The sequence below is a fragment of the Monomorium pharaonis genome, chromosome 10 (assembly GCF_013373865.1).
Source record: "Monomorium pharaonis isolate MP-MQ-018 chromosome 10, ASM1337386v2, whole genome shotgun sequence".
Lineage (NCBI taxonomy): Eukaryota > Metazoa > Arthropoda > Insecta > Hymenoptera > Formicidae > Monomorium > Monomorium pharaonis.
In genome coordinates this window covers 5,139,869-5,159,601 of record NC_050476.1, presented here as the reverse complement: position 1 = coordinate 5,159,601, position 19,733 = coordinate 5,139,869, and the positions used below count along the sequence as shown (strand labels likewise).

Sequence of the window (19,733 nt, the reverse complement as noted above, 5' to 3'; positions counted from 1 at the left end):
TCGCGGGTGCGGAGCATCGTGTCGGGATTGGGAAGATCGCTCGCGCGGCGGCGACGCGACGTTCGGCGTCGTCGCCGTCGTCGGTCGGTGTCAGTCGTGTCGGGACCACCGGGCGGTGCGGACGCGTTCTATCCTCGCGTCGATCCTCGCGTGTCAACATCTTAACACGGCGCCGTTCGATCGCGCCGCTCGTACAGTGACACTTGGCGGCTGCCGCGTTTGCTGCCGCTTGCGGTGACACGCGGGAGGAGCGGCGCTGAGAGAGGGAATCACGCGTATTCGCACGCACGGTCCGCACACGTAAAATCCGCCGATCGCCGTTGACTTATCGCGGGTCTCGCGCGCGCGTGTTCCACGCAGATCGGAGCATCGCGCGCGATCGTCGAATCGGACGGGGACCGTTCGTTTATCGAGCTTTACGTTATAAGAAGAGAAAGAAGAGAAAGAAGAGGAAGAAGAAGAAGAAGAAGAAGAAGCAGGTCGGAGCTTCCGCACGATCGACCGGTTGTCCGCCCGCTCGCCGCGAGGAGGAGCCGCGGACCTCGGCGCGGTCGCCAGGGAACGGAAGTGTGCACCGGCGACGTTTTCGCCTCCCGCAGGTACACGAGGGGGGCGAACGAACGAACGACCGAGCTCCCGTGTGCGACGCGTCGCGTTTTGATTGCCGCGTCGGGAGCTGGGCGAGGAGAGCTGGCCGTCGTTACCATCACCACCACCGCTACCATCGCCATCGTCGTGAAGGAAGTGAGTAAACACTTTTTGCATTTTTGCTCTCTTTGCCGCTCGTATAGCTGACGCGCGTTCGGCGCGCGCGAGGTGCCAGGCCGCAGCCGCGGCTTCGATTTTCGCGACGTCCCGCCTTTTTTCCTCTCTCTCTTACTTTCTTTTTCTTTCTCTCTCTTCTTCCTCTTCCGCGAGCGGAAGTGACGAAAAAAAAGAGGATCTTTCGCGACGGATGAACGAACGCATTCGGAATCGCCCGCGTAAAAATACTCTCGCGGGGCCGCTTTATTAGGCGTCTCGACGCAGAACGTCGTCATCGTCGCCGTCGTCGTCGTTGTTTTCCACTCGCCGGTTCTCTCTCTCTCTCTCTCTCTCTCTCTCTCTCTCTCTCTTTCTTTCTCCCTCCGCGACCGGCCGTTAAGTCGAGCAGTGCCTTTCGATTATCGGTAATGAGATGCGTGCCGGCGCTTTCATTGGCCGCGGCGGCCGTCCTCGCTCGAGCTCGCTAATGATGCCGGACGGGGGACGCTTCGATCCGCCGCGTCCCATGCGAGAGCGAGCGACGAGAGCAACGCGCGTTTTCGCGTCGCGAACATCGGGTCCGCAGTCTCCGGGGACCGTGCAGCCGCGCGATGATCGATAATCTTTATTAATTTCGAGTATAGAGTATGCCAAGCAGTTAGAAATCGAATCGAATCGAGTCGAATCGAATTGGATCGCGGTTGGTTCGATTCGAGCTCGTTTTCGAGCTCTAACGAGTTTGAATTTAAATAGTCTGAGAATATCATCGACGACTCGATCGTGAAATCAATTTTTTAATCGTCAATTGTTATTATAAATTTTTTATACTGTTTAACATTTTGTTTCTCATGATTCGCGGGACATTTTCTCAGAGTTCCCGGAGTGATTAATTTTTTTTACTTTATTAAAAAAAACAAATTTGCAATATCAAGAGGTTACAAACTGCAATACCTTATTACTATTCAAATTAACATGCGATATAAATGTAAATTCGAGAAAATGATTCGAATTCGCGGTTCGATTTGATTCCGAATATCTATCTAATGTTTTATTTGTTTCGATTCGACTACTACACAGATGTTTCCTTCGCACACTTTTGATTTTGAGATAAAATCAAATATGTCGTGTTATATGTAGAGAAAGGATTATTCAATGAAGCCACAGCTACTAAAATAGAAATAACTAATGTTGTTGCTGCCGAAGTTTTAATTTATTAGTTATTAAAGTGTAATAGCCAAAAGTATTTGCAGGTAGAATATTAGATATACGTGACAACGCGATTCGAATGTGTTTTATGTGCATAAAAAATTGGAGATTAGCCGTCACTTTCTTACTCGAGTTAAAGCATTAATTTTAATTTTATTTAACAAAAGTGATATCTCACAATAAATATATATTATTTTTAATAGCTAATTTTTAATAGTTGAGTATATGACAAAATTTAAATTAAAAATTGACATTTCTAAGTCGCTTCTTTTTATGTACACTGGTCGATAAAAAAACTCCAATCCAAATAGATGTTTCTTATATTTAAAAAAAAAGTATTTGTTGCTGTTGATAGATTTCTCGTAAATTTATCATTGATTTTTTATATGTGCGAAAATATTATTACATATAGAATTTATAAATTCTGCTTCTGTCAGTCAGATTGATTAAATTGAAGTGCAACACATATGTATATTTGCTAATCATTTATCTACTTTAGATAATTTTTACACACATATAATTTTTGCTGTAGTTGCAAGATCATTTTTTCGAATAGTTTTTGACACGCTAAATTTTCTTTCGAATCCGAAGTTGAAAACGTTTCTTCAATCTCATTTTTCTCAAAGATCTTACGTAATAAAAGATTTTTACTTACAGATTCATATTTAGCGTAAAAAAAATGTTTATTTTAATTAGAGTTTGGATTTACTTGACCAGTTTTTTTGTGTCGATTGGTGTTGAAGTAAAAGAAGAACAAGTACGCTTCTTTCTCGCGGTTTATTCAGTTTGCCCATTTCCCCATCTTTCTCTTTGTTTCTTTTTTATCTTTGAACCTCTCATCGAAATCGTTTCCTTTCTGTTCCTTTGCGAGTGGAAACGTCGACGTGCTCGATGGTAAAAGCTCGGCAGACAGAAGACGTTCCGTCTCGTTGTCAAAGCGAATCGGACGGTACCATTCAAGGTGGCATCGTCTGAGCGAGTCTTGACAACTGGTCTTTCAAATTCGATACTTAAATCCCATTTTTTAATTGTTCGCGAGAGAACGGACGGCTGCTCCCGCGTCAATATTTTCGCACCTGAGGCACTGAAGGAAACGCATTTATGTGCGCGTGTTAATCTTTTTACGCGAGCATCTCACTGTCTTCTCATGAAAGAATCCAATTTTCGAATAGAATCTGCAAGCCTCGAAAATAAGGTGGCGACGAAACGTTACGTTGAAACGTAGCGGTATAAATTTCTCAAATTAAAGAAGCGCGATAGACAGAGGGAGAAAGAGAGAGGAGAAGAGAGGATGGAGAGCCGTGTTCGAAGTCGTGCGCGTTTTCCTCGCATTTCCGCCGTATTTTCGACACGCTTATTATCGCGTACGTGATTTTCTTAGATCCCGGGTAACCGCGGGCTTCGGTGCCGACACGTACGTGAAATCCTCGTGTACGAGTCGTAGTAAAAAAAAACATCTGCATCTCTCATGCAGCGTCGAAGCGCTTTGGTTGTGAGTTTAGTTGTGAGCCAGAATAGCACCTTGCTGATTTTCCTGATAACGCATGAGTCTGGAAAATTGGAGCACGTTTGACGTCAAATGCCAGGAATCGCGTGTGAAACCCATTTTTTTTTCATCCCTTTTTTTTTATTGCGCACATTCGATTTCTAAATGTATTTACTGAAGAAATAAAAGTAAAAAAAAAAAAAAAATGGCCAAAGCGTAAAAAAAAAACTGAAACTGCAGAAAGTGGAATTGAATTTTTTAGAGACGCCTTCATACATTTTTAAATGTATCCAAATGAATCGAGGTGATCGATGCTCTCGATCGAATCGTTTCAATTTTTCTCTCTCTCTCTCTCTCTCTACATCCTTCATTTTGCATCGCTTTTGTTCGGTGAAAAATATAAAAATTCTGACTGGTATCCACGCCGCCGCGGATTCGCAATTGTTTCGACGCACGAGGTGTGAAATCTTGCCGTTACAAGCTAATAGAGCACGTATCGCACCAATTACCAGATTGTCCTCGCTCGCTTAGCTGTTAAATCGGCTGGCGTTGACGGAGGTAAATGCCGTTCTCCGCGAGTGAGCGACGGGCTCTTCTTACTTTTCGATGTCACGTGCAAAATGTCGAGAAACGTCCTTCGTTAATAACGCTACTGTATTGCGTAACGGTGCACACTCGGCTCGGCGATTAATCAACGATTTCGAAACGACGCGCGCGACGTGCCGGTCGGTAGTCATTCCCGGAGAAAATTATACCTCGCGCTACATAATCCCGCGAGATAACGCGACGAAGTGGAGGGGGGGGAGTCCGCGGAAAATCCATTGTGACTCGTCTAGACGATATTTTCGCGATTGAATTTTTCCTCGAGAAGCGAGAAACGAGGATACGTCGAGCGATACGGAGCGCGTTCTTATCTAATTCTCTCTCTCTCTCTCTCTCTCTCTCTCTCTCTCTTTTGTCCATCTTATTTCGATTCCCGAGGTCTTCGAGTATCGATTGCTCGTATCCGGGGGCGATCCCGACGGGTTTTCATCACGTGCCGAGCGTTCTCCGTAAAACGGATATAACACCTCATCGACACGGCGGCGGCGTAGGTCAAACGTGCTTGGCGAATCCGAAAGGGTTAACGACTTCAAATTGCTTCCTTCTTTGCATGTCCGGGTTGAGATAAGAGCGCGTTGAGTGACGTTTAGTGCGTTTCAGTCAAACAGCCCAACGGCAAAATCCACTGGGAGAAAGACACTTGAAAGTTTTTATTTGTGAGATATAAAAAAAATTTATTTCGCTGAAGTTGAAGCTTTATTTAAATATGGCGAAATCAAGTGTCATTCCATGGCAAATAAATCAATTAACGAGAAAAATTATATTTCACCGAAATGAGATATACCCATTTTACAGAATATTTCGTTATCGCAAACAAATTTTTTATAACCAATAAATCGAAGAGAACGTCAAGTAACAGTTGTTTGTTAATATTTCGACTTTTTTCTCACAGTGTAAGCAGATAATATTCGCGATCGAATCGATAAAAAAATTAATTCTGGCATCTGCTTCGATGATTATATTTCATAACGTAAAAGCTGAATTAAATTTAAGGATGTTGTGGCTCTACAATACCAGCTAACAGTCATCGAAATTTAAAAACTATAGATTTCTTCTTTTTTCAATCTTATTTTAATTAACGACAGAAAAATTTGAAAAACAATTTGGTTTATAATGATTTATACAACGAAAAGAATATTTTGCTTTAAGGTTAATAACTTTTAAACGAGTAAATGGATGCAAATAAATTGTATGAATATTTATCAGTTTTATTTGTATAATGTATGTAAAAAATTTATTTAATTTATCATGCTATTTTCTCATCAAATTTGCAAATAAGCACTACAAAATACGATTTGCAAATGAATAAAGAACAAACAGAAAATTAAATAACTTCTAAATAAACTAATAAGAGAATTATGCTCAAATTTTATACAGATATTCGAATATAACAATTGAATAATACAGTTGAGTTATAAAATTTAAAACGTTTTTGTAATACTTTCAGCTGAGTGACACATACATCCTTAATTATATCGTATATTGAATGCTGGATTCGTGTGTAACGTTTTATATATTTTAACATTAGAAGTACGTGACGTGAGTTCAGTTTTTAACTCACTGAAAGGAACTAGGTTATCATAAAAATAAGGATTATGATTAAAAGGCAAACCTTATCATAAAGGACATAATTATAGAAAAGCCAAAGGATTTCAGAATCCTATCTTCTACATACACACACACATACACACACACAAAGGATATAATATTAAGTTGAAAAATAGGAATCAATTATAACTGCTCGAGTTAAATGTTATGCAGAGGAGACGCGAATCAATCTTGAGAAAACGTGATAGCTTCAACATAACATTTCGCGACTCTGACGAATACGTAACTTCATTTACGTCACGCGTAATATTCCGGTCGAGGATGGAACAATCCGTGAAAGGTTCCATGGAGGATATGTTGTATACGCGAAAGATGTGAACAATTTTTATATGTATTTTGTCAGTTGGGAAATATATTTTTAGCGCGGCACACATTCGTGCGTTGTTACTTCAAGGTTGATGCGTTGAATTCAAGGATAGATGATGCTCTCAAATGGAAAGGACATCGTATTGTGTATGAATAAATATATCTTGTCTAACACGTTGAAAATTAGCCTTTTTAGTATAATGCGCTTTGATACTTATGTACTCTCCTGACTTCTGCATTTTTTAATCGGATAGGTATCCCCAGTTACTCGTTCAAGATGTACCATTTCAAAAATAATCTTGCAAGAGATTAAAAAAAAAAAGGAAACGGACGGAATTTTTTTTCTTCAACGAGGCTATCCCCGTCGGTATGCATAATGTATTCGGATGCATTACGCATCCGATCGCAACTGGCGTGATATTCCGGTATTTATGCCTTCGAGCCCGATACTGGGTGAATTGGTCGTGTGATAAAATTACGTCGGCGCGATATAGTTTAATTGATTATTGATCTTGAAAGCCGCGACGGAGAAAAACGATCCTATCGGCGGCGGCGCGGATGAAACTCTGCCGGATCTCGCGGTCGATTGTGGCAAACAGGCGCTTCCCCGTGAGAGGAGCGTTCTTACGTAATCTAAACGGAGACCCGATAGTCTCTTGCATGAAATTAGATGCCGCACGTGGCTTTCGGGGGCACCTCCAGGTAATCTCGGGGTCAAGGTGTGGTCGCGGGCCGTAATACATCGGGTTGAACTTCAGTCCCTCGACCGTGACGCATCGCGCATACCGACGGTCCTGGAATGCAAGCCCGTTTGCACCTGTCGCGATGCGGCGAACACACAAATTACGTCTTCCGAGGGAAGCAAAGCGAGCTGACAGCGAGTACGTCGTATCGCTGAAAAAGGAATCTGTAATTTGTAGTCTTAGAGGTTTGGCCAGATGGAATTTTTCTGGCGGCAGATTCGAACTCGGCGTTCCGAAATATACGTTAAAAAAGTTGCTTCTTTATCTTGCACTTAAATTAATGTAACATTTGTAAACTGGTGTAATCAAGCCTAAATAATGGTTATTAAATGAACGTATCGTGAATGTATCGTGAACCAATTTAAATCAAACGTTTGGGTAATGTAAGCAAAATTAATAGTTACCAAATAATAACTCGATGATAATAACTAATTTTGGTTACGTTAACTGAACCGTTTCGTAATAATTACTGTGGTTTTATATTAATCGAACATTTAAATTATTTTACCAAGGTTTATTAACATCATCTAGGCCTGACTATTACTGTCAGACTTATTTCAGCATACTAAGAAATTGGTGCTTAAAGCTAAATCAATTCTCCTGATATCACAATTAATTCGACGAAGTAACATTTAATTATGTTCTTACGAGAACTCGGAACACTTAATAGCCATTCGATCTCTTTCAGCAAACCTTGGCAACTTAATATCTCATCGCTTTTATAATTAACTTACATAATAAACTAACAAACTTATACTACTAAGCAGATAATTTATTTTTGCGGTCTATTTGACTATACACGTTCCGTGTTGCTACTAGGATCGTGGAATTTTATTATAACAACACGAGAACGTTTCTGTTAAGAAAAAACTATACGATTATTTAGTTGCTGTGCACTACATGTCGCATAATAATACGTTTGAGATCGTATTAAATGACGTTTAATAGTAGTGTTTTGTTTGATGAATAGCGGTAAAGTAGATAGAATTGCTGCATGCCCCCTTGCATGTTGCTATGCATTGATATGGTTTCATTAGACGATATTGATAGTCAATTGGCAGTTTATTGTCCGACCATCGCCGCCAAGACGGAGCAAGCATCTTTGTTCGCTCTTTCGTTGCGTTGTTGCAACTCATACTACAGTCGCTGATGTTTTTATAATGCGTTACGTAAATGAAAAGTTGAAGTTTATGTTTGCAGAATTTCGCGAAGTTAGCACGACGTTTTTTATTTTTATTTGAAGGAATGCAGAACTTTTTATTTTTATAATTTTTTTTTATATTAATAGAATGTCGCGCCAGTCTTACAGATCCCAAAACCGATCGATACGTTTACATCAATGTACGAATTAAAAAAAAGAAGCAGGAAAAAAAGAAAATTTAATAAATGATCTTAAATCAGTAATTTTATTAATAAATACTAGCATAATATTATCGTGTGATAATCTAATACTGAAGTGTGTACTCATCTCGCAGAATTTTAACGACAAAACTGATCCAGTATTTCACTTCATCTTATTAAAAAGGGAGACGAGAAAAAAAAGTTTAATCAAGTTTAATAATAATTAACAGCATATTATCACTTAGTCTAATATTGGAACGTATAACGCTTGAATTAAAAAATATCACTGCAATTAAGTGACAATGCTTTTATGTTTCAAAAAAGGGATTTTTTAATAAATATACAAATATACGAAATGGAAAAATATATTTGTTTGTCGATCCCGAATGAGTGCCTGTTGAAACAAACAGCAATTTGTGGTCATCCTATTGAAGTTGAAGGGATTCTCATGTATCGCGCGATACACGCTTAATATCATCTGCCTGTGTGTGATAGGTATTGTTTAAATAATATTTTAATTTGCCTGTGCGGAACGTTCAATGACAACTTCTTTTTACGCCGTATATATATATAAAAAAAAAACGAATTACATTGCATAACGAACGCTTATTAGCAGCGTGATGTTATTACGAACTTTATCTGGTAATTGATTGCAGACTTATTCTAAAAAATTTATGCATGTGATTGTATCGAGCAATTTATGTGTATTAAGGAATGTCATACGTATGTATTAATACAGTCTGTCTTTTTAAAAATCTAATAGCTAACATCTTTGTTAATTTTTACCTTTGTTAATTTTTAAAACATCCTTTGTTAATTTTTATGATTTAGCACTTTGAATTAGGTTTATATTTGTAACTATAAACTGTAAGTGGAGCTTGCACAATTTCTAGGAAATTTTTCATATAAAAATATAGAAATATTAAATTATATTTGTGAAAGCATGTAAAATAATGTATTAAAATTTAGATAATATAATTTATATAATGTCACTATGATAATATGATTAATGCTTTTAATATTATAGCGTTCGATATGTATTTTGTTTTGTGTGTAGTGTGTATTAAGTTTTTAACTTAAAATATTGATTATTAACAAAGTTAATGTACGAAATGGAAGACTATAATATCAACTTTTTTATTATTATAATTTCTTTATAATTTCACATTTTTATGATAAAATATAAATTTCAATTTGGCGTTTACGAAGTACTTTAAAAAAAGTTAATTATTTATTAAGCAAACTCCTGACCTTTACATAGAGAACTTCGGTGCAAAGTTAATTTTATTAACTTTATTTCGCTACAGCTTATAGTAATACGCTCAGGAATATTAATTTGTAGTATGTGTATTTATGCGTTTGCGGTATACAGATTGTTAAGAAATTTTTTCACTTGAAGTTGGTCGATAAAATATGAATATAAATTAATAATAAAACGTAGTAAGATATTATTTGCGCTATTAAATTTGAAACTTATAAATAATGTTGTATCTTGCGATGAAAGAATATTTCTGACATGATGCTCATTATTTTCCTCTGCGGTTGAATTTATTTATTTTATGACTGAAACTCATAAAAAGAAAAAGGAAGAGATAGACGGGTGATGATCTTTCATGTGGTTTTTCTATGAATGAGATTCAAAAATAGCATGTACATCTTTGAATGAGGTAAACGTATGTAGATATATATATGTATACATATATAAGAGCACGTTACGTTTGACGTTCAAGAAAATCTTTTTTTTCTCTTATCTTTGTACACCGACCGTCACTCTTGTCATCTGTGCGTAAAAAAATTATATTTATTTTGCAAGCGTAATCGTACGTTGTTACATAAAAGATGAACGTAGTAATGATACAAAATGTTTCTTTTTTTCCGCAACATTAGTTGCAAATTACAGTTTATAAAACCTTTTCAGTTTATCGCGTACTTTTTTATCGCTACTTATCTATATGGTTATTGTCGCACGATCGATTTACATTGAGCATAATGTAACAGTCCTGCTATTTTGTTATTAGAACAATCGAAAAAATTGTTAGCGCGTCTACGTTTTACTACGAAATAAGGAACTCAAGTCGTCCGACGATCGAATGGTCTTTCTCATATTATTATAATTATTCATCGACGATTACTTGAGACTCTCAAATAACTTCATAATTTTCATTTGCATAACGTTAAATGATCACGTAATCCGCGTGTGCTGGAATGCTGTAGCTACGCGTATGTGAATAATGTTATCCCAGAACTAGGAACGTAAATAATGAAAAAAAGGCAGTAAAAAACATTGGATTTATATTTCCAATTACTCTGATCCCTTACAAGTTAATCGTCAATCTATTAAAGAATTTCGATGGGAATAAAATGTATGAGTTGTATAATAGACGAAGTTTTATCTCAAAATGTTTATTAGTTCAAAAGTTAGTTGATAGGCATTGTAGGCAATATGATTTATTGCGGCGCGATTTCACGAATTTGGGACTCTTTATCCTCTCCATCATCACCAATCTATTGTATACAAAGTCGAAAATTGCTTGATGAAAACATATCCGGGATTCGTTCCAGTTTGAAAGTTACGTAAAGTACTTTTTATGATTTTTAATACGCAGTTTTGACTCAAAATCGTTATCGCAATCACATCCTCGTGTGATTTGCGTTGCTTCTCAGTTTTCTAGCTCTGAGTTTGCAATCGCGATTCGCGATTCGCACCTGCAATCAACCTTTATTCTGATGCACACTGATATTTTTTCTTCTATTGCGTTCATCTTCTATTGCACTCATTAGAGTGTCATTTTCAAAGTACGTGTCGTTTTTTTTTCTTTTATTTGTAAATATGAATAAGCGAATATTAATTAATATTATTGATTTTTAACATGCCTACTCGTGTTGCTCTTTTCTTCTTTTCTTTTACGGCTTTGCGATTTCTTATTTACGCTTAATAAAGAAAAATTAATTTTATCATGTTTATATACCATAATTCTTTTGTGAAGTGCGTGCCTTTCTTAGATTTTTTCTACCCGTAAGATTCTAAAATTGGCGATACTCTCTTTCACCCTACATTTCATCGCGCTCCACGCAATATGTTTTCATCGATAAGACTCTCTTTAAAATTTACCTGCCTATTGATAATATCTTATAATTTTAGCTTTTTCCTCCTTCACTTTTGAGCCGCATCCACAAAAGAAATTATCAGACCACCTAAAAAAAAATTTATATATAAAGCTTCTTTGCCTGTCTGATTCTCTTTTTAATTGAGTAATGATTTTATGTAGATATAAGCGGATATATAAATTATGAATTTTTACTTTTATTATCCAAGCTGATTATATTTTTATTAATATAGTAATAAAATGCAACGTTTAGTTTCTGAGAATTAGTTGGAGATCTCTTTAGAAGATATTGTGAATTTTCCTCATTTTTTTTACACAATTAATATGAAAAATACATATATAAATGCTATATCTAGTCTGAATATGATTTTAATGAGTACTAATCGTTTACCATTAATCTTTCAAAACTTTTTATGTTTGCTGTTTGTTTTTCTTGGTGTAATCTAGATTGCACTTTCGAATCGAATGGTTGTCAGTATCAGGACTCGTTTTATTGATTTCTTCTGTAAAAATGGACCTGACCAATGGTTATGGATGTTTATGTGGACGCGAAGGTTAAGGGTCAATTTAATTTAAAGAGTAGAGTCTCGGACAAAGTCTACCTTTGTTCGAAGATACTTGATTAAAGCGAATCAATTTATCGGAAAGCCATATCGCGATTTGTTAATAGATTATTTTCAGATGACTGCGGCCAATAGGATTTTACATCCTTTCGCTATGCAACACGCACTATCTTATCTTTCGTACAGATGAAAGAGAATTTGATCTTTTAGATTATTTAATTAATAAATTATGCAGTCAGAGTTGTTTTATTTAGTGCTACATGACGCGGTTTCGATTGATTATTATTCTGATTTATTATTCATCTGATATAAAGTTCATTTTTATATATGGAATAAAAACTAGACACACGGACAAATTTAACATTGAAATATTCTCCATGAATAGAATCTTAGATGTATATGCGAAGGAAATTAGCACAATGGTAGAGGCGTTTATAGCTAGAGACAAATAGTTTCTAATTGTCACGCGCAACAAACTTCGTATAATGTGCAATTGAGATTGCTGTGTAGAATTTATGTTCGCATCGACGAGAGAGGAAAAATCTCACGACCCGATTACGGCGTCGTCTCGGATCTCTTAGATAGATAATTTCATCTAGCAATTTGCGATGGCACCATTGAGCAATTAAGTCTCGTTCGTCGGTTGCGCCTATACGGCTATACGCAGCATGTGCTATATTTCTACATCCAAAATAATTTTTAACATTGTTTAAAGAAGAACAAAATATGTCACTTTAGATATATAATTCATAAATGGAAGAGAAAAGGAACGTAGCACAAAAGGAAAGTAGTATTTTATTATGTTAATTTTGGGGTTTATTTTGTCACTTTTGCTTATTTAAGAAAAATTTAATTATTGCAATATCGGAATCTTTTGATATTATAAAAACTACTACATCATCTAACAAAAGATATTTTGTAATTCGCACATTTATATTTCTGAAATTTTTAGTTTTATTTAAGAGAAATAATAGCAAAGTGGTACGTCAGCCTTTCTCTTGTAATATTCTACGTAATATTTTTTTCTCTTATGTATTCGTGAATTTTACATCAATGCATTTAAAGATGACTTGAGTGGACAGGCAAACAGAAGTGTGCAGCTTGCGAAATAAGGAATTGGATTTACAAGTGTAATGTTAAGTGAGCGTTTAGTTTAAAAAATATTTAGACGTTCCGTTTATAGAGCATACCAGGTTTATTGTTGCGTTTTTGGAATTTGCGAGGTAAGAAGTGGTATCCTGGTATATTATTCTGCGAACTGCATGCGCGTTTCTTAAGCAAACAATGACGGAACGTATGTTTATACAATAATCCTCTGGGCGATTACAATTTTAGAGCCTGCTTTTTTATTTTGACGAAAGAAACATCAGATCATATGAATAAGATCAAACGTGTATTTTAACAAATATTATATTTCTTTAATATGTAAATATATTTCTATTGTATTATTTATATGTAACTAATATTAATTGGTATCTTTACAAATTTTTATAATTTTACGAAATTTATAAACAATCTTCACAATGTGAGAAGTGCGTCAAAATAATACTGTCAATGCAACATTTAAGATTCCGTTGCTATTCTGTATTAGATATTGTCACAAAATCAAAACAAAGAGAAGAACAGCTTTCATATAATCGCATATGTATGCTTCTCTCGAATAATCCGATCACAAATTATTCCAATAGTTTATAATACACTTTGTACTCTTTTTGATTTTCTCTAATGACTATTCATTTTTCTCCTCAGGTATAGCCATGAATAATTCACTCGGCTAAAGTGACCAACACAGGAGTTTCTCCGATTTCGAGACAGAGCGAGAGAGACTCTGAGGACCAATCGAGATGGGTGAGCTTCTAGGATCCGCGAGTTTCCTTCACCTCGGCGACATTGTTAGCCTCTACGCCGAGGGAAACGTGTCCGGGTTTCTTTCTACATTAGGGTAAGTGAGCGAATGAAAAAATAAAATTTCAAAGGAAATTAGGCATCTAAGAGGAAATGCTTGTTACATTTAATCGCTTTATAACGCGGTGATATCTCCTTTAATATGATCTCCGCGTTGCGAATATTTTCATACTTCTCGCGCGAGAAAACGACGGGAACTTTTGTTTGATGTTTATTGTTTCAAGAAGAGAGCTCAGACATACGTTTACATACACGTAAAGAGAATCGAAGAAATTTAGACCGCGTTCAGCTGCAGCGAATTGCACGCAATCGTGGTAAATGTTTTAATAGCATTCTCTCGTTTTTAATTAAAGAAAAATTTGAAGTAAAAATATACATTTCTTTTGGTTGGACAAAATGGCAATTGTTGGCATAATAATTTATTGTACATTAAATAACGGAATGTTGTAATAAAGTCCAGATAATTTTTGTAAATTTTTTAAAATTCAAAATTTAATCTTTTTTATACGTAAACGTAAAGCTCATGAAGTTTTTATCGCGGAAATGCATTAGTAAATCATAAATAAATTACACTCAAGGTTCACTCGGTGTAATCAGATGGCCACACAAATCAGGAATTATGTTACGTTTTCTAAGGCGAAGTTTCAAGTGCACCGAAGCCTATCTCAATAGTTTACAGCATCAGGCAGCTTCAAAAGCCAGATATACTTGTAGATCCCATTCACATTCCGAGCACGAGCTGATGACCTTAGATATTTATCTATTCGCACTGTTTGCATCCTCTGTTCGAGGTAGCCGACTTATCATTTCCGTGGTTCTCCGTATCATTCTATGATATCGTACTGTGTACTAGCTCTTCATTGAAAGTTGTGGTCGAAGTTCTTTAAATTGTACCGCTGTGATTTTCAGTATGTGAAATTTAACAGCGGTATTGAGAACGCGTGCCGAGGTTGTATGAATTAAACATATTAATGCGTTGCATTATGTTGCGAAAGTTAATGTATCTTGATAATATCTCTTTGGAATTATTAAGAAATATTTTTAGTAATGCATCTCCGAGTTTTGTGAAAAAGATGTACAGGATTTTTTTCAAAACTGTCGCGTAATGGAAGAAAGGAATGATAAAAATTTTCCTCTCCCATATACGTTACCATGTGTTAGTATCTTTGAAATGACTATACTGGTTTTATTATCAAACACTTGATAATGCATTGCTTACTGCCGATTGAAAACAATAGTAATTGTACGATTAGTTATTACGTTACACGTGCGTTTTATGCTGAGATCGCGCGCTGGGATTATAACGACTTTATAAAAGTTCGTAATAATAGATTCGTATCAAGATACTTTTTTCTCACGCAACAAGTGCTGTGCACAGAAACAGGATTGTATTCGGTTACACCTGTTTATTCGTCACGCACTGCTTCGACTGTGTTTTATATGCATTATACGTTCTAGTCAGCTCACATATATTTGTAGAAGATAGTTCTATTTTCAGGTCTGTAGAAATTATTTGTTTCTGATTTGTTTTCTCATATTAATGATTAAAGAAACAATTAAAAAAACAGTGGTTAAAGAAAGTTGTAAATAATTTATCTATTTCAAACCTGGCTTACAATTTTTACTTTAATGACACGTATTTTTTTAAATTATTTTTATATTTAACTAGCTGAAATCTAACACACACGTGTCATGTAATTTTTGCTAAGAAAAGTCGCGATTATTTTAAAGAATAAGGTCGAAGCATTGCGGAGTAATTTTATGTAAACGTTACAGAACATTGATACTATATAGTTGTGTTTTTTAATTAATTTAACTTTAATTCAAAAATTTGTTGCAATATACTTGATGTCGGAAATTTGAAAATTGCAACGTGTACAGACTCGCCATGAAATCTTAGCAAGAAAAACATTACATACCTCAAATGACTCGAATTGCACTCATCACACGTGCGCTTCGTATACAATTTAAGCTTCTCGTACATTAAAAAATTCTTCTGCCCATATTTATACGATTGTGGAATGATTTTATGAAAATACACAAGGCGAGGAGTGTGTTTTATCGCGTCAGACACGTCGTGTAGAAACTCCACAATGTTTTCGTCACGCCGCACGCCCGGAGGTCGCACCTGGGCTCTTTCACATGTTTTTCACGTGTCGCATGCGTCAATTACAGTTTGACATTCTTGACGAGCGTCCAGCCTGCGGCGATACATGGGGCGATTTTGCAGAAATTTGCAACGTTATGCCAGCGGCGTATGCCGGCGCGCAAAAGTTTCATCCCCGTCCAGGGGTGCGTAAAGTTTCTTCCGCGTTGCACTTGGGGGAGAAAGAAGAAGCGTTAAAGCGGCGGGAGGGCCGCGCGAAGGTCTCACGTCAATACGGATTCCGCAAGGCGTATTATTAAATTCGCACCTGCGTACAAAGCCGCCGCGATCGATGAGCAATTATTTCGCCCGACTTTAGCAACGTGCATGCCGCCGTGCGGACGTGTATTACCCGCGCGCTGATGAACCCGACGAGAGCCGACAGCGTCACACGCGGACGCCAAGTAATAAGGCGGGATCCGTATATACTCTTTGTACGTGTTTAATCCCGCCGTGTACTCGCCGAGTAGCTCTCGTACTCAACTGCGCAGATTTTTCTCAAAAGGGTAATGCGCCACGGCGTTAAAATACCCTCGAGCCGATATATCCTCGATCTTGCCGTAATGAAACAAGGTGGTAGACGTTCGGAGAGAAAGTGAGAGAGCGTGGAGAGATACGGCCGTAATGAACGTTGATTTTTGCACCGATTATTACTAATATGAGTATAACGGCCGTTTTTTACCGCGCGCCATCGGCGAAATGCGGCATAGATTCGCGTGAGGTTTTTTTCTTTCTTTCGTTCAGCCGCTGTTTATCGCATTTGTTTGAAAGCGTACCGAAAAATTACTTTTTTAGTAGCTAAAAAAAGCGATTCTGCACATTGTTTAGAAAACATTTGTGCAGTTGGCGTATTTTAGTTTGGCCGACAGGCGTTAGCGTCGGTTAACTGGTCATGAAAAGAGCGAGTTGTTTTAGCAGCGTTTTAAAATGCACGATAGTTTGTTATTATCCGTCAGAGTACTAATATGCGAATGTTCAGTAAAAAACATTCGGGAAATTACCTCGTTAAAGATACATACAATCTCTTAATGCTCGCTATTTTTGTTGATTACCACGTAACCAGAGAGCGTTGTAGATATACCATACATATGTACCATGGTTACGTTACTTTACGTTATTTTTATTCACATTTTTCATATTATTTTATTATTATTTTTAATTATTTCACTATATATATTTTTTAGTTTACAAGTAACATATTCTGGTTATTATATCAACAAGGTATTGTTTTGCTATATTTTAAATTGTTAACTTTAGAATGGTACATCTATTTTTCTTTATTTTAAATGGTACACTGGGTTATAAATATACCTCATTCTTTCCCAAACGTTCTGCATTTAACAGATAGACTGCAATCAATATTGTAGTGTATAAATTTCTTTATTTGTTTATGAGGAAGACGATGGTATAACTGACAATAATATTAATTAACATTAAATGTGTCAAAAATTAATTAAAACAAAATAAGATTTGAAAAAAATCGCAAAAATTATTATTATACGGATTTGATATTTTGCCTTAGTTTGGATTTTTTGCCAACGTAATGTTAACTTTTTCAAATTTATCTAGACGGAGTTTGCATAGGTGGCATAATCAGTGTGCTCAACTGAGATGGATCGGCCACCGTGTCTAATGCTGCGGATGCGTGATCGATTGATTTTTCTGAGTATATGTTTACGCGGTCATGCAATCTGCGATTCATGTGGAATAGACTTTTGACCTACTTGCGACGTCGCTTTCATTCCATTTTCTTTTCTTTCATTCTGTTGTAGTTGAATGTTCAGCAGTTCGATAAGCGATCGTTGTATCACTGGCAATTGAGCAAAGAGCAAGCTATCGTTTGAATTTGAATATGCCAATCAATGTCAGCAATGATGTTCTTCGCATAATTTCGCCGATCATGACGGAAGCGCGACGTTACATAAAAATTCAAGCGTTTAAAAGTAGCACGAGGAAATGAGATGCGAAAAAGGGCGGAAAGGAAGGAGGGATAGCCTTTTGTATAATGGATCACTTACGAGAGCGTCATGTGTTTTCGAAGCTACGGGCGTATATTTTCGGATGCCACGACTCGCGCGAGATAGACAGGATTCGCACGTCACTCGTTCACTCGAGCTCTCGTAACTCGCGGTTGTTTTGCGCCGGCTTTCAGAGATCTCGCTCGTACTTTATCATCGTTTGATGCTGCGAAGCACTCGGGAGGGTAAATGTCCTCTCGACGATCCGCGGAAGGAGCAGCAGGGATCCATCCATTAGACGCTACACATATATCGCGGAAATAGGTCGCGTATGTTTCGCTCTCTAGAACCAACCGTGTGCTCATGAATGAATATCGCTCTTAAGATCGCCGTCGATCTTATCGGTTTTATCAGAGACGACTGAAAGCAGTTTTAAAGTATCTTCCTCTGATTTTCGCCCGTTTAATATCCGCATTAAATGGATGAAATCAAAACCGAACATATCAGTTTTTTTATTCACTTTTTGTGTAATCGAGAGCAGTTTTATAAACTCTAAAGAATAATGTTAAAATTCTCCTCATAATTATTTAAAAATTAATGTGTATTTAATATGTATTAATAAAGTTTATTTTAGCTGCGGTATTATTTTTTGCAATAAATTTTTTACAGGATCTTGTAGAAGCTTCTTTTAACTAATGTTTATATTGAAAGAATTTCAAGAACTATTGGAAAAAAATAAATAATAATTTTGAAAATGCGAGGAATATCGCTATCATATTTGCGCTGAATGTTATAAATAGTATTAAAAAATATGCCTTTTAATTAGCTGTTAAGTTTTTATAAGGTAATATTAATAAACATTTTATTATTTACAATATAAATGCGATATGCTTTCAATATATATATACTTAATATATAGGTCTACTTTTATAGTATATTTAATTTATTTTTAGATTACTGAATAACTCAACTTTTTGAATGGCAGATACTACAATTATTTTTTTTTGTAGTTTAGAATGTAAACTTTAAGATATGAAAACATATTTCCTTAAGTCACTTTTGTTTTAAAGTTATAAATTTTTATATGAAAACATTTCTCTGCTGTTATTATAATTAATTATTTTTTTACATACATTAGAATTTTTTTCAAATTAACAATCACACAAGCTTTGTAGCGATGTTAAAGTATATGTAAAAGTCATTGAAGAATTTTGTGATACTTGTAAAAATAATTAACTTAAACGTGAATGACTCAATCACATCTAAAGAAAGTGAATAAAAACGTGTGTACAGAATGATATAAAATAAAATTTCATTTTTGTTTTTAGCGAGGTATAGTTTATGTACAAGTCTTTATAAAGTGTTTTAGCCACATTTTTCTTTTATTTTAACGTAAAGTACACGTGATATTGAATATTCATTATTTGGTTTATGTTCCGAAAGAAAGAAGAATCTCTTCGAGTTTGTATAATTTTGTTCTGCTTCCCCAATTACAGATAACACCTGTTAAAACTTGCTACGCTTTAAGTTTTAAATAAAGGCTTTACATTGACGGTCGCGGGATTGTCCCCTTAAACGTTTAAATTTACCGCGATCGCACGCAATGATATCGCGTATGTAAACATGCGATGAGGGACGCCTTGCATGCCGCCTTTCACTTTTCTAATTACCGCGTCCTGTTATAACGTGACGTGGATACAAAATCGATCGAGATGAGAGAGAGCGTGAGTTTTGATGCCAGCCGCGATCTCCGGCGCGCGCTAATGAAAAGGCCCTAATTTGTGACTCGATAAATGCATCGTCAGCGCCCGAAATCATTTATAATAACTGTCCGCGTCGTGCATCCGCTTTATTCCGACGATTTAACGACATTGACGACAGGACTATTTCCAGAGGCACTATTATAGCTGTGATGAGATTGCCCTTATTTTACGGCCACGAGCGAGTCAGAATCTCGTTAAATTCCGTAGTGTTGCGCGCCACAATTGCATTTTTTTTTAGATTTTTACTATTTTCA

The 19,733-nt window shown here is 36.3% G+C and overlaps 1 protein-coding gene across 3 annotated transcripts in view; it reads left to right on the top strand.

Moving 5' to 3' along the window:
• The first annotated feature begins 61 nt into the window (after positions 1–61).
• The window catches only part of LOC105835203 (inositol 1,4,5-trisphosphate receptor), a 49,012-nt gene continuing 29,340 nt past the window's right edge, over positions 62–19,733 (top strand). For all 3 annotated transcript variants that reach the window (XM_036292975.1, XM_012678257.3, XM_012678255.3), the window contains exons 1-2: positions 62–744; positions 13,457–13,649. In XM_036292975.1, coding sequence (XP_036148868.1) covers positions 13,552–13,649 — 98 coding nt within the window. In that variant the 5' untranslated portion in view covers positions 62–744; positions 13,457–13,551. The remainder of the gene's footprint in view (positions 745–13,456; positions 13,650–19,733) is intronic.